The sequence below is a fragment of the Triticum aestivum genome, chromosome 6D (assembly GCF_018294505.1).
Source record: "Triticum aestivum cultivar Chinese Spring chromosome 6D, IWGSC CS RefSeq v2.1, whole genome shotgun sequence".
Lineage (NCBI taxonomy): Eukaryota > Viridiplantae > Streptophyta > Magnoliopsida > Poales > Poaceae > Triticum > Triticum aestivum.
The window spans coordinates 469,424,509-469,438,778 of NC_057811.1; the positions used below are offsets into that span (position 1 = coordinate 469,424,509).

General features: G+C 43.1%; 2 protein-coding genes across 2 annotated transcripts in view; both read right to left on the reverse strand.

Annotated features, from left to right (window-relative positions):
* Positions 1-7,743: 7,743 nt before the first annotated feature.
* LOC123142062 (BTB/POZ and MATH domain-containing protein 1-like) lies at positions 7,744-9,659 on the reverse strand. The gene has a single exon (XM_044561086.1). The coding sequence runs from the start codon at positions 9,193-9,195 to the stop codon at positions 8,056-8,058; it is 1,140 nt and encodes a 379-aa protein (XP_044417021.1). The 5' UTR covers positions 9,196-9,659; the 3' UTR covers positions 7,744-8,055.
* Positions 9,660-13,942: 4,283 nt separating this feature from the next.
* The window catches only part of LOC123142725 (BTB/POZ and MATH domain-containing protein 1-like), a 3,605-nt gene continuing 3,277 nt past the window's right edge, over positions 13,943-14,270 (reverse strand). The window contains exon 4 of the mRNA XM_044561500.1: positions 13,943-13,985. Coding sequence (XP_044417435.1) covers positions 13,943-13,985 — 43 coding nt within the window. The remainder of the gene's footprint in view (positions 13,986-14,270) is intronic.

The following is a 14,270-nucleotide window of genomic DNA, read 5'->3' on the forward strand; positions in this document are numbered from 1 at the left end:
GTGTTCCAATGAACGTGGATGACGGAGTCGTACTCGCCGTGATCCAAATCACCGATGACCGAGTGCCGAACGGACGGCACCTCCGCGTTCAACACACGTACGGTGCAGCGACGTCTCCTCCTTCTTGATCCAGCAAGGGGGAAGGAGAGGTTGATGGAGATCCAACAGCACGACGGCGTGGTGGTGGATGTAGCGGGTCTCGGCAGGGCTTCGCTAAGCTTCTGCGAGAGAGAGAGAGGTGTTGCAGGGGAGGAGGGAGGCGCCCAAGGCTGTTGTATGCTGCCCTCCCTCCCCCCTTTATATAGGCCCCCTGGGGGGCCGCCGGCCCTGGAGATCAGATCCAAGGGGGGGCGGCGGCCAAGTGGGGGGGAAGAGGTGCCTTGCCCCCCAAGGCAAGGGGGAACTCCCCCCCTAGGGTTCCCAACCCTAGGCGCAGGGGGGGCCAAGGGGGGCGCCCCAGCCCACTAAGGGCTGGTTCCCTTCCACTTTCAGCCCACGGGGCCCTCCGGGACAGGTGGCCCCACCCGGTGGACCCCCGGGACCCTTCCGGTGGTCCCGGTACAATACCGGTAACCCCCGAAACTTTCCCGGTGGCCGAAACTGGACTTCCTATATATAATTCTTCACCTCCGGACCATTCCGGAACCTCTCGTGACGTCCGGGATCTCATCCGGGACTCCGAACAACTTTCGGGTTTCCGCATACATATATCTCTACAACCCTAGCGTCACCGAACCTTAAGTGTGTAGACCCTACGGGTTCGGGAGACATGCAGACATGACCGAGACGCCTCTCCGGTCAATAACCAACAGCGGGATCTGGATACCCATGTTGGCTCCCACATGTTCCACGATGATCTCATCGGATGAACCACGGTGTCGAGGATTCAATCAATCCCGTATACAATTCCCTTTGTCAATCGGTATGTTACTTGCCCGAGATTCGATCGTCGGTATCCCAATACCTTGTTCAATCTCGTTACCGGCAAGTCACTTTACTCGTACCGCAATGCATGATCCCGTGACTAACGCCTTAGTCACATTGAGCTCATTATGATGATGCATCATCGAGTGGGCCCAGAGATACCTCTCCGTCATACGGAGTGACAAATCCCAGTCTCGATCCGTGCCAACCCAACAGACAATTTCGGAGATACCCGTAGTGCACCTTTATAGTCACCCAGTTACGTTGTGACGTTTGGCACACCCAAAGCACTCTTACGGTATCCGAGAGTTGCACGATCTCATGGTCTAAGGAAAAGATACTTGACATTGGAAAAGCTCTAGCAAACGAAACTACACGATCTTTTATGCTATGCTTAGGATTGGGTCTTGTCCATCACATCATTCTCCTAATTATGTGATCCCGTTATCAATGACATCCAATGTCCATAGTCAGGAAACCATGACTATCTGTTGATCAACGAGCTAGTCAACTAGAGGCTTACGAGGGACACTTTGTGGTCTATGTATTCACACATGTATTACGATTTCCGGACAATACAATTATAGCATGAATAATAGACAATTATCATGAACAAAGAAATATAATAATAACCATTTATTATTGCCTCTAGGGCATATTTCCAACAGCATCATCATAATAACAAGTCCTACTAATCATCATCATACAACTTCTACTCGTTATTAATAACAAGTCATACGATCATCATCCTCATAGTCATCAAACCAACCCTACTTAATTGTTCTTAGCACATGATCATGAGTATTAGGTAGGACCTAAATACCCTCTTTCAGGTAAAATAGCATAAAATAATATAGACCTTGACTCTCCATTATGGAGAATGGAGATCATCCTGTCTCCAATTCTTGCGCTTCGCTTCCTTTTGCTTCCAAGAACCTCCTTACGACTGTCCATACATTTTTTTCATTCTTTGACTACCATGTGTTCACCGGTTTTAGAAATCCGGTATGGATATGTGAGATTCGTAGGATGACTTGGTTTTATGTTCAAAACATCAAGGCAACCATTCTAATACATCAAATGAGGCACACAATCTATCGGGATTTTCTGTTGAAAAACATAGTAATAACTTCGTAGTTAGCAATGATGTACTAGTTTTAGAAGTATGCAAAAGATGGACGGATGTTGTAATAGTAAAAAATCTTACCAGGGCATCTCCATGGAAGTTACCATGGTTCAACACGTGCACTAGTGGCACGTATTGACCATAATTTCGAGGACTATGATAATAGGTATTGTAATTCTCAAGTTCAGTACAAAATGTGATCAGATGATTTTTCTCCTGATAAGTTAATTCGAAGCCATCGGTGTAGTGGGTTTTGTCTACCATCTTCCGCACATTGTTTGAAAAATGAAAATGAGCTGTCAATGGAAATAAGTTGTCTACTATTTTGAAATAAACAATATAAATTAGTTACTAACTATATTTGAGAAACTCACATAGCGGTAGAATTGGAAGCGTATCAACAAGGACCCAAATGTCCATATTGTCTTGCTCTATGTTAGGATCACCAAGATCCATGGTGACAAGCATATCCTCATAAAAACCATACATCTTGCAAAGTGCTTCCCAATTTGGGCAACCAAAATGGGTTACGCTCTGAGAATTTTACAGATTTACTTCAAAATCCATACCATAATGGGTCCTTAGGTGAATTTTCTTTGTTTCGAAACTTTCATGGTCTTCAAAACCCATCCTCTCCAAGACACAATGTCTTGCATGGCATGGGATAAGCTAGTCAAATTGCAAAAGATGAAAATTACACGTTGAAATAGTTGAAGTCGTGCTTAATTACGAAAAAAAACACTTGTCGTCGTTGCATACCGTTTCAATATCGAAGGTCTCCTGGAGCTTAATGCTAAAGCGCCGATCTTCATCCAAGTGAGGCCTGTCGCACAGACCTCGGTCATCGTTGCACCAGCCGCACTCCCCCGGGAGACTTTCGTCGTCCGAGTACGACATTTCCTATGTTCATAATCATAATTCAAAGATTAAACTTGTACAATTAAATATATGTACTACAAAAACTAAATTAGATCATTATTATTCATCACGGGTTGACTATCGGTCTGTGAGTCTTTTGTTGAAAACTCTCAGCTCACATGGTGTATATATTCGACCGTCGGTGATGGTAGCTCCTCCTTTCGTTTTCGAGTGCATTACACCAAATTGTCTAGCACACGGGAACGAAGGAGAAGCTACCACCACGACAACAGTCAGGATTCTTCGTCCTCTCATATATGGTGGAGACTCTCCCTCACTAATTCCTCTCTGACATTTGCGACCGTCGGTGATGGTCGTTACTCCTCCTTCCCCTAGTGCATTACAAAGGTCTAGCACAAGGAGAAGAAAGAGAAACGACCCCCACGACAACAGTCGGGATTCTTCGTCCTCTCATATATGGTGGAGCCTCGACAGACTTAAAGTCAACCCGAAATATCGTTTAATTATCTTTCTAAAAAAGGACATATCGAGCGCCTGAAATTTGCCGGAACGGAAATATACATGTTTTTATCTACATCATATGAGCATTCAAACTTGATGGTCATTGCATTTCAATGGTTGAAAATATGAGCAAAAACATTTCAAAATATCTTATAGGACTCATATTGACATGGAGATTTGGCCGGTCTCACCTCGAGGTCGGAGGGGGGTCGGTGGCGGGGATGACGGCGGGGATGATGGAGGGGCTCCTACATTTCTGCAAAAACAAAAACCCTATAAGCTATCAACTAATCAAATGCATACGCCTTTCATAGTGCTCTCCAATTTTAGCATTCAAAGTAGGAGTAGTTTTCCAATTTGAGCATTCAATAAGCAAAACCAAATCGTAAAATAAATTAGTATTCAAATTAGCATGCATTCAATAACAAAACTACATCATCTCTTGCGTCCGTACATCGTCGAATATTATCACTAATACACCTCGAATAGTATCATACATATAGCATCGCTAATACAGCTAGAACCATAGTACCCGACGGGTATCGGCACGGGCGGTGGACACCCAAAGAGAAGGAACCATCACAGGATCATAGCTCCAGTGAGATCCCTGAAGAACCTGCCAGGTATTGTCGAACCTGCCCTCCAACACAACCATGTAGCGACGGACGTGCTCGTCCTCCTTGCTGACACGGTGACGTACCACCTCCGCGGTGTCCGAAAGCCTCGACACCGTCACTGGTCCATGCGACCGCCACCAAACAAGGTTCGGGTCAACGACGGGCTGGCTCCTCACCAAGCTACGCCCCCCGGAAGGTAGCACCTCCCAGTACCAGCCCGGCGGAGCCCAGTCCCGGACATGGCCCCTCTCATCAAGCAAGCCTCCTCCGCCGAGTCGACGACGAGGATGCGGGATAGGCATTGTCGACGTCGATGCGGGAATAATTGCTTTAACTAAAAAAATAAACTAGTTCTATTAATTTTCTTACTAAAAAGAAACTACTTCTATAGTAAAATAAACTAGTTTTATTAAATCAACTAGTTCAACTAAGCACTTACTATAAATAAAATAAAGTAGTACTTACTAAAAATAAATTAGTTTAACTAGTTCGATTATTTTTCTAACTAATTCTATTAAACACTTACTAAAAAACATCTAATTCAACTAACCTAAAATGCACACTAACCTAACATCTAATGCACTAACCTAAATCAGAGAATGTTCAAATAAAGTAGTATTGCTTGGGTTTTTTTAAAGAAATGTTCAAATAGAAAATTTAGAAAAAAAAGTAAAGGTTTTGCCTAATGCATTCTTCATATAGAAAACTGTTACTCTGTAATTTAATAATTTAGTACTGTGACTATGCATAATAATCTATACAAATTGCTAGTATATATACATGGAAAAAAATACATATATGAAAAAAAGAGCTGGGGCGGCGGCGGCTCACAGCGGGGCCGGCCGGCGAGGGCGACGGCGTGTGCGGCGAGGGCGTCGGCGGGGGCGGGCGATGGTGACACGGGCGACGGCGAAAGCGTGCGGGGGCACGGGCACGGGCGACGGCGACGGCGTGGGCAGCGGACGGCAATGTCTTGGGCGGCGAACGGCGTCGGCGTGGGCTCCTGGGCGGGGGCGACGGCGACGGCGTCCGGCAGCCTGGCGGCGTCGAGGAGATTCGCGCGCGTCGTCGGGCCAAACTGCAAGATGAAAACCAAAATTTTCACAAGTGTTCCTTATATACATGAAGCTTTAGTCCCTGTTCTTGGCATGAACCGGGACGAATCCACCCCTTTGGTCCCGGTTCGTACCAAGACCTTTGGTCCCGGTTGGTGGTACGAACCGGGACTAAAGGGGGAATTGGTCCCGATTTGTGCTACGAACCGGTACCAATGCCCCCATTCGTCTTGGTTGGTGCTACCAACCGGGACCAAAGGCCTTGTCCTGCCCGCGCCCAAATGTTTAGTCCCACCTCGCTAGTTGAGAGGAGCTCGGAGTGGTTTATAAGCCCCACTGCGGTGGCCCTCTCGAGCTCCTCTCAAATACAGGCTTACTGGGCCTACTCACACACTATGCTTCCTGTGGGCCTACTGGGCCTTCTGCGGGCCTGAATACTGGCCCATGGTTGGTTTTTTAGTCGTATTCAGGCCGTGGTGGCCCAGTAGGTGGAATTTTTTATTTTTTGCCAGTTTTTTGTTTTCTTTTTTGCTTTATTTATTTTATTTTGTTTCTACTTACAACAAAATACTTACTGTTGCTATTTTTATACTTTTTATTTATTTTATTAAAGTTTATTTTTGTTTTATTTTGTTTCTACTTATTTATTAAAGTTTATTTTGTTTCTACTTATTTATTTTATTTTGTTTATACTTATTTATTTTATTTTCTTATTTTATTTATTTTGTGAAAATTCTTTTTGCTTATAATGTTTTAAACATAAAATACTTTGATAATTTTAGTTGCATAAATTTTATATAATTTTAGTTTCAATAATACTAGAGGTTTATAAAAGCTTTTTTCTATTAGAGTTTCATTAAAGTTTTCTAGTTCATTCCTTTAGTTTATTATTTTTGCTATTAGAGTTTCATAAAAGTTTCCCAGATCATTCTTTTTTATATTAGTTCATTATTTGAGCTAAATGACCCTGAAATTGAAAAGCATTACAAATGAACTCTGAAAAGATGGAAAGTTGGCATGGTATCATCATTTCACTCACATAGCATGTGCTAAAAAGTTGAGAGGGTTACGGCAAAAACTGAATGCCCTTCGTGTACAAAACGGAGAATCTCTTTCGAAGTATCAGGGTTTCGGACGAAAACTCATCTGTTACAAAGGGATTTCATTTTTTTGAACTTATTTGAACTCCAGACTCTTTGTGTGTTCAAAATGCACCATTAAAAGCCACATCAGCAATTTTCAACCCTTTCTGACTTCATTTGTTATTTTTCATGCATTCACTGATATTTTTGAGCTAAATGACCCTAAAATTGAGAAGCACTACAAATGAACTCTGAAAAGGTTGAAAGTTGGCATGGTATCATCATTTCACCCACATAGCATGTGCTAAAAAGCAATGTTGGGGATATCGCTTATCGGGAACTTATCGGTCGACCTACGATAAGGGGTAAATCGGCCAGTTTATCGCCATATCGGTTGATTTATCGGCCGATTTATCTTATCAGCCAGACCACGATAAGCGATAAATCGGCCAATTTATCGAAATATCGGAAGATATCTTGAACAGTGCTAAAAAGTTGAGAGGGTTACGGCAAAAACTGGATGCACTTCGTGTACAAAACGGACAATCTCTTTTGAATTATCAGGGTTTCAGACGAAAACTCATCTGTTACAAAGAGATTTCATTTTTTTTGAACTTATTTGATCTCCAGACTCTTTGTGTGTTCAAAATGCACCATTCAAAGCCACAACAGCAATTTTCTACCCTTTCTGATTTCATTTGTTATTTTTCATGCATTCACTGATATTTTTGAGCTAAATGACCCTGAAATTGAAAAGCACTACAAATGATTCTTTTTAGTTGCATAAATTTTATATAATTTAAGTTGCGTAAATTTTATTTTTTATTGATTCTTTTTAGTTGATTCCTTTTTCTATTAGAGTTTTATTAAAGCTTTTTAGTTGATTTTTTTGCTATTGTAGAATATTATAGTTTTGTTTTAGTTTTGTTTGGGTAAAAAAACACCTTTGGTCTCCGTTCCAGACACCAACCGAGACTAAAGGTGGTGGGCCAGGAGCAAAGTCCATTGGTCCCGGTTTGTGTCTGGAACAGGGACCAATGGCCCCCGAGGCCCGGCCCTCGCCCTGGCCTCATGAACCGGGACCTATGCCCCCATTGGCCCCGGTTCATGAGTGAACCGGGATTAATGGGCTTGCCCTGCCTGGACCAAAGCCCTGTTTTCTACTAGTGTAGAAAGTATGGGTATCGATTGTTATACTTATACAACACTACCATGTCCTGCAGAATTCGTTGGTATCAATATCTCTCTTTCTTCATTTGCAACCAGTGTTAACCCTGAGATTTTATGCATGAGAAGGCAAAAGGGAGAAATTTACACGACTAGTGTTGATTAAAAGGCAGGGTATATCAGAGGCTATTTTGACATCTCCTTGAAGCACAATTCTCTTGCGTTACACATCCAGGGCATTCTATATTTGCACGGGAAAGAATAAAATTAGATAACTAACAGTAGCCAATCAGCACAGCTACCTGGAGAATAGCCATCCATGATAAATTGGCAAGTGTGACATTGCTGAAACAATTTGATAGGGTAGATGAAACCATGTACCGATAAGAACTAAGCGATGGAAAGATAAGTTAATAAGGTTCAGAAACCATGCAGTATCAATTGCTATAACAAGAGCAACAACTCATGCCAAAGACCTACAAACCATGGCTACCATTGCCCAACAAACCTGAGCATTTTATGCCCTTCGATTCCAATATACTTGGAGGTTAATTCCCAGTTGCAGAGATGCGATGAACTGACAAGACAGAGGCACAATGGGGCAATTTTGCATCTCGATCATAACTAGGATAGATGCAGCGACATACTAAGACAGCTACGGAGCTACCTGATCATAAGTCTAGAAACCATAGCTTGTCACTCAACTAATGCGCCAAGAACGCCATGATCTCAAGCATAATAGAAGGGCAGCTTGTTGCCAAATGCTGGAAGCCGTCGGTGGCCATGACGGCCGTCAGATTCCCGGGAGCGGCGAGAAAGTAAAAGCACGCCTTCTTCAGCCCCTGACAATGGTGCTGCTCGGCTAGCGCCAAGATGATCGCCAAGGAGTCCACATTTATGTAATGGCACAGCCTTGCCTCGCAGATCAACTTCAGCCGCCCTATGCCATACCTATCCGCTGCCACGAGCAGATGCTGACAGGTGACGTCTTCGTCTTCCTTGCACATCTCCGGCAACTTGCCGGTGTACACGTAACGAAGCAGCGCCTTGAACACTTCCGCCTCCATGTCGTCCACGCGCACGACGACCCCGGTGGTGGCAGCATTGCCCTCCTTCAATGGCCCGAAGAGCTCGGCCGCAAAGACCGCCGAACGAACCGCGAGCACGCACCGGTGGGCCGCCACGGTCTCGCCGCCGACCTCGAACACCACATCGGCGCCCATCTCGGTCTCGAGGAGCTTGGCGAACTCCTGACGCAGGTCGCACGGGGGCTCCGGGATAAAGGGCGGCACCCCGCGGATATAGTTGAGGATGGTAATGTCGCAACGGATGGTGAACAAATCGTTCCTGAGATACTTGGAGCTCTCCAGCTCCTGCCTTCTGATGAACATCGTGAATGACAAGGCAGTCCACGAAAGAAATCTTTCCGCTTGGGTCGACACCTGCGGCACCGCTCGCTCCTCCTCTGCCGGCGAGCCGGCCAGGCGCATGCCGTGTTGGGCCATCACCGGCGCCACGACATCTTCGTCAAGCACCAGGCAGAGGGATATGTAATCCGCAACCTCGCGGCACACGCCGTTGGGGTAGTAGTCGATGCACCAGCGATAGCCGCCGATGATAAAAGGGAGGGACCTGGCGCACTGTCCGGTGGGGATGCCCTTGGTGCGATAGTACCTGTGGATCGTGAGAAGGTGGTGCCCGCTCGCGTCGTCGGGCATGATGGAGGCCCTCGAACCCGGCGACATCGCCGACCTGCTCTGCGGAATTGGGAGCTCGCTCGCAACGATCTCGTAGAATTTCGTGACGGGTTTGTGTAGGGTAGGCGGTGGAAGGGGAGGAAGCATATGGATTCCTTTCAAGAGTCGCCCAAAGCACCACGAGTCATGGTCGGTTTAGGTCTATGGATCCGAAAAACACGCCCGCGTCTCGGACCTAACCGCCGCCGTCTCTCGTACTTCCTCCCGCTGCACTACCTCTGGACGACGCCGCCAGGCAAAGCAAAGGCTGGCGCAGCCGACGGTGGCGGCGAGGCTTCCTCTCGCGGCGGCCGCCGGTCCGTTTGGGCGCCGGTTCTCGAGTGGACGCTGGCGCGTGCTGGTCCTTGTGTCCTCTGGCGATTGACCGATTGGCTTGGCGTCAACTGGATGGTGTGCCAGTGCAGCTGGATGGGCAGGTGTGGCACGGCCGGAGTTGCATCGTCTTGGTCAGATCCGTGCACGCTGCAGGTCGATGTGGCTCCGGGCTAATACCGGGGTGCCTTGGGTGCGGATCCTATAAAGTAGCGCATGTTTTTACAAATAAAAATCAGTAATTGCTCAGGTTTTTTTAATGGAATACTCCCTCCAATCCAAAATAGGCCTTGTGGTTTTAGTTCCGATCCAAAATAAATGTTGTGGTTTAAAATTAAAACTATGACACTTATTTTGAATTGGAGGAAGTAGTACTCATTGCCCACACATTGCAATACTCGTTTTGGATTACTATTGTTATAAAAGAACAGTGCTGTCAAAGATTATAAAATCGAAAACTTTACAATTCAATACAATTAGAAAAGAGTTATTCCGTTAACTAGAGAAAGAAAATTACAAACAAAAACAAACTAGAGGTTGGGAATGCGAATTCCTATTCGGCGCTTACGGCGTCATTTACAGTGCATTTGTACATGGCGCCCACTGCAGCCGATCGAAAGAATTAAATGGGCTGGCCCATCTAGTGCGACATTATCTTGCGATGTTGTGAAACTTCCAGTTGGTTCCTTGGTTTCTGTTCTTTGGTCAAGGTTTTCACTCCGTTTTTCAGTCCGTTCTTCTTCTTCTTCTTTTAGAAAATTTATTTTCATTTTCCATTATTCAAGTGCGTGAATTTTTTTGAAATTTGAAAAAAAATCCAATTGTGCACTTTCCTCAGAGTCATGTACATTTATCAGTTTTATGAAATTTTCTCAAATTTATGATCTTATTAAGAAAAGTGTTATTTTTTTGTGAAATTAGAAAACGTTTTGAAATTCATGAACTTTTCCTCAAATTAGTGTACACTTTTCAGTTTTCTGAACTCCCCCCACCTCCCCCAAGTTTTGTGAACTTTTCGAAAGTCATGAACTTTTTCATATCTGTTAGCTTTTTATCAAAGTCATGAATATATTTTAAACCCGTGAAGATTTTTCCAATTTATAACGACAAAATTTTATCAAACTAATTAACTTTGTGCAAAAGGTCAGCAGTCAAATTCGTGATTTTTTCAAATTCACGAGCTTTTTTCAGTTTTGTGATTATTTTTTAAATTCATGAACTATTTACAATCCATGAACTTTTTAAAATTCACATTTTTTTCTAATTTGTGATATTTTTTTATACCCGAGAACATCTTTTTGTTTCACCAAAAATTTAAATACTAAAGAAACGTTCTATTTGTTCTTGCTGGACCCAACAGATTTTGACAGAAGGAGCTGAAAAAGGCAATCTATAGACGATGGGTGCCAGCGAGCGACAGACATGGTGAGTCATGGGCCGGCCCGTGTCCGCGCGCGCTTGTACACTGCAGCAACAAACTAGTGCTTTTTTCTCAAAAATATTTGCGCTTAAAGCACTGAATAGGAGGTCTAGTTGGGCATAGACTTGAGACTAAGCCTGATCATGCCGGGCAGGCCAGGTTTTGGATCAAACTTGAAAAAGCCCAAACCCATACTACAAGACCAAGCTCGACCCGAACCTCGAAAATGTCTCTTTTTGTAGGCCTGAAAACAAGCTCGAAAGCCTGGTCTAAATGTTGTTTTCCAGTACGCACACATGTGTAAGCCGAAAGAGCTATAAAACGAGCCTGCCCAAATGCTCCTTCAGGTTGCAAAGCTGAGCCTAAGCCCGGCCCGAGAGCCAAGCCTGAACCTCCCGCGCGTTTATTTTTTAGACAGGATTATGGGGCCAAGTTGCCCATGATAAGGTTTATTTGAGATCACATGAGGTGATATCATGTGAGACAAAGACCAGAGCGCCAAGGCCCACCACCTTCCTCATAATCAACAAACACAATCTCCACACCCTTAAAAGATCTTATGCACGTGGACATCGCCTCCCTTTACAAGCATATTATATGATCATGGTCAAGTAAAGATCACCTTTGGGTTTAAAGCAGCCAAGTGAAGTTTATTTAGTATAACAAAAAAAATCCCATCGTAGAAGGCCCCCTCTGCATTTCCATTGACACTCGTCAAAGCCTCAACCAACCATGAGGAAATCAATTATTTTTACATCTATAGGTAGGCTCTTTCTTTGTGTCATCTCTGCCAGCTCTCCAAAGGCCTCCAAATATCTTGTTCCACGGGCTTGGTAGTCAGGATGTTGGAGTCCTTGTTCTTGTCAATACGCCCACTGTGAAGCTCCACATAAGAGGCATTGTTCCCCTCGACATGGATGCATGGGCGCGAGACTCCCTAGTTGAGAGTAATGTCTAGGGTGAGTAACCTTGCTGATAAATTCCTCTAACATGATTGATGGTACTTCCTTATCTTTATTCACATTATCATCAACGGATCTTTCAACAAATCTAGACACAAATACGGTATGTATGATGCTTATTAGCAGTGGCAGAGCTTGATCAGAACTATAGGATGGGCTATAACCCATGTAGCTAGGAGGGGCCATTCAATCAAAGATTGGGTAAAACGCCATCATTCCTTTCTAGTTATGTGTTAATAATATAACAAAACTACACAAGCAGGGGGGCCATGGCCCAGGTTGGCCCTAAGGAAGCTCCGCCACTGCTCATTAGGGTTGCAAGTAGAGGATCTAGGCATGTAGGTTAGAGAACACAAAATTATAGCATGGATCAACACCTCAAAGCATATTGAATTGATGCATGCCTCAACTATCTCGTAATTGAACAACTACACACTCTCCTTCCAAAAGTGTAAGGCCTCCTCAAATTTTGCGCTTAACTTTGCCCATCAATTTTACTTACAAATAATGATTTACATGCAAAAAAGTTCTACCGTTGGAAAGTTCTTTTGAATATCAATGACAATTTTTGACTACTTGCTTGCATTTGTATGTTGGATAGTTGGCTTGTGGGGACGAAATTGCTAAAATTGGCATCTCTATTTTTATATGGATGCTGATATCTCCATTTTTCATATCCATATCTGCTTCCAAAACTGGTGTCACATTTGTATATGTATTGGTAAAATAAATCCGGACATCATCCACATTCAATTTCAATTTAGTTCAGATGTTGATCTTTAATTTCCATGTAGGAATTTCGTCGAATACGGGATATGTGAAATTAATGTTGAGGATATCGCTTATCGTTAGCGTCTCGGTCACCTGTGTATTAGAGATTAATCAAAAATCGACTGATTAATCGATTTTATCGGTCGACTATTAATCAGCCATTTTTTTTTTGCAAATTCGAGGCTGCCAACACTAAAGTATGATATATTCAACACCAAGACAATATTGGACAGAATTGATACCTTGATTCCTAGCCTTTGAAACCACGTATAATGACAAACAAAATAGGACAATATAGTACATATTGCATAACAATGTCCCTGAAACACAAATAAGCATAGTTTTTGCAAACATAGTGCTAGGAATAGCCCGATTATCGATAGATTCCTGATAAATCGCTTGCTAGAGAGATAAGTCGGCTCAAAAGATAAACGGTGAAGGTAAGACATGATCTTATCGGTCACCCCACGAGTAGCGATGAATCGAAAGATAAATCGTTGAATCGGAAGATTTTTTGAACAGCGTGTGAAATTATCTGATACCAGTTCCCACTCTTACTTATCCTCACCTTAAGGTGCTACTCCATCTGTCCCAAAATAAGTGTCGCACATTTAGTACAACTTTAGTACAAAGTTATATTAAATTCGTGACACTTATTCTGGGATGGAGGGAGTAAATGCTAATTATATTGGTGCTAAATAATAATTTAATTAGAGTGCAAAACTTAGCGGTAGTTGTTATTTCAGATGTTCCTTATACTGCTATGATAGACGGTTAATAGCAGAGAACGATTTCCCGCAAAAAAAGATGGCACACATCCTGAAGTTTTCTACCCATAGATTTTTTGTGAATAAAGAGTCTTATGTTTTAGTACCTCATGTTCACCCCAAATATACATGCAAAGACATCCTAAATTTTTTTTTTGAAAGGAAGGCAATAAGGGAGGCCCCTATAGCGTTTTTTCGTCTTCAAAATAATAAAAATCCAAACTCGTATCATAGCAGACTTGAACCTCAGTGGCTAGGTTATACATCTATTCACCTAACCAAATGAGTTAGGATCACTTCTTAACTTTCTATTTCTTATATTGAAATGAATAAGGCATGAACACATTCCAAAATCAAACTTTGACCATAAATTGGATAAATAATACTAGTATATATTTTTATAACTTAAGACATATACCATTGAAAACTTCTAACAAATATGAATACAATTGTACAATTCTTGTCACGTATAATCCACGTTTAGTTGGTCTAATTTATGGTCAACGTTCAGTTTTGGGATGCATGTGCGCCCCATTCATTTAAATGGAGGGGGTACAGATTATGGATAGGGGCACATAAGGATCCGGATCTGCTAGAGTGGATCAGAACTGTATATTGACAGTATCTTTAGGAGTTTTCGTACACCTAAATAGTAATACAAAGTTCAAATTAGGACTGAGGTGGCAAGGGCACATCAAAATTCAGGAGTATGAGAGACTATGCTCGTAAGTTCGATCCGTAGGAAAACTCCCAGTAGGTTTAGCATTTTTTTTTGAACAACCATTTTTGTTTTTGGAGAGAGAGAGTTTTAAAGGGTATGCTAGATTAATTTGAGCACCGTAATAGTAATTTTTTTTCTCACCTCTAGCATCGTCTTAACTGGCTTCCTGCTACTTTGCATAGACGCAATGAACTGACAAAATCAGGGCG

Coding starts and splice junctions, on each gene's coding strand:
- LOC123142062 (XM_044561086.1), bottom strand. CDS start 9,195: ATGCTTCCTCCCCTTCCACCGCCTACCCTACACAAACCCGTCACGAAA.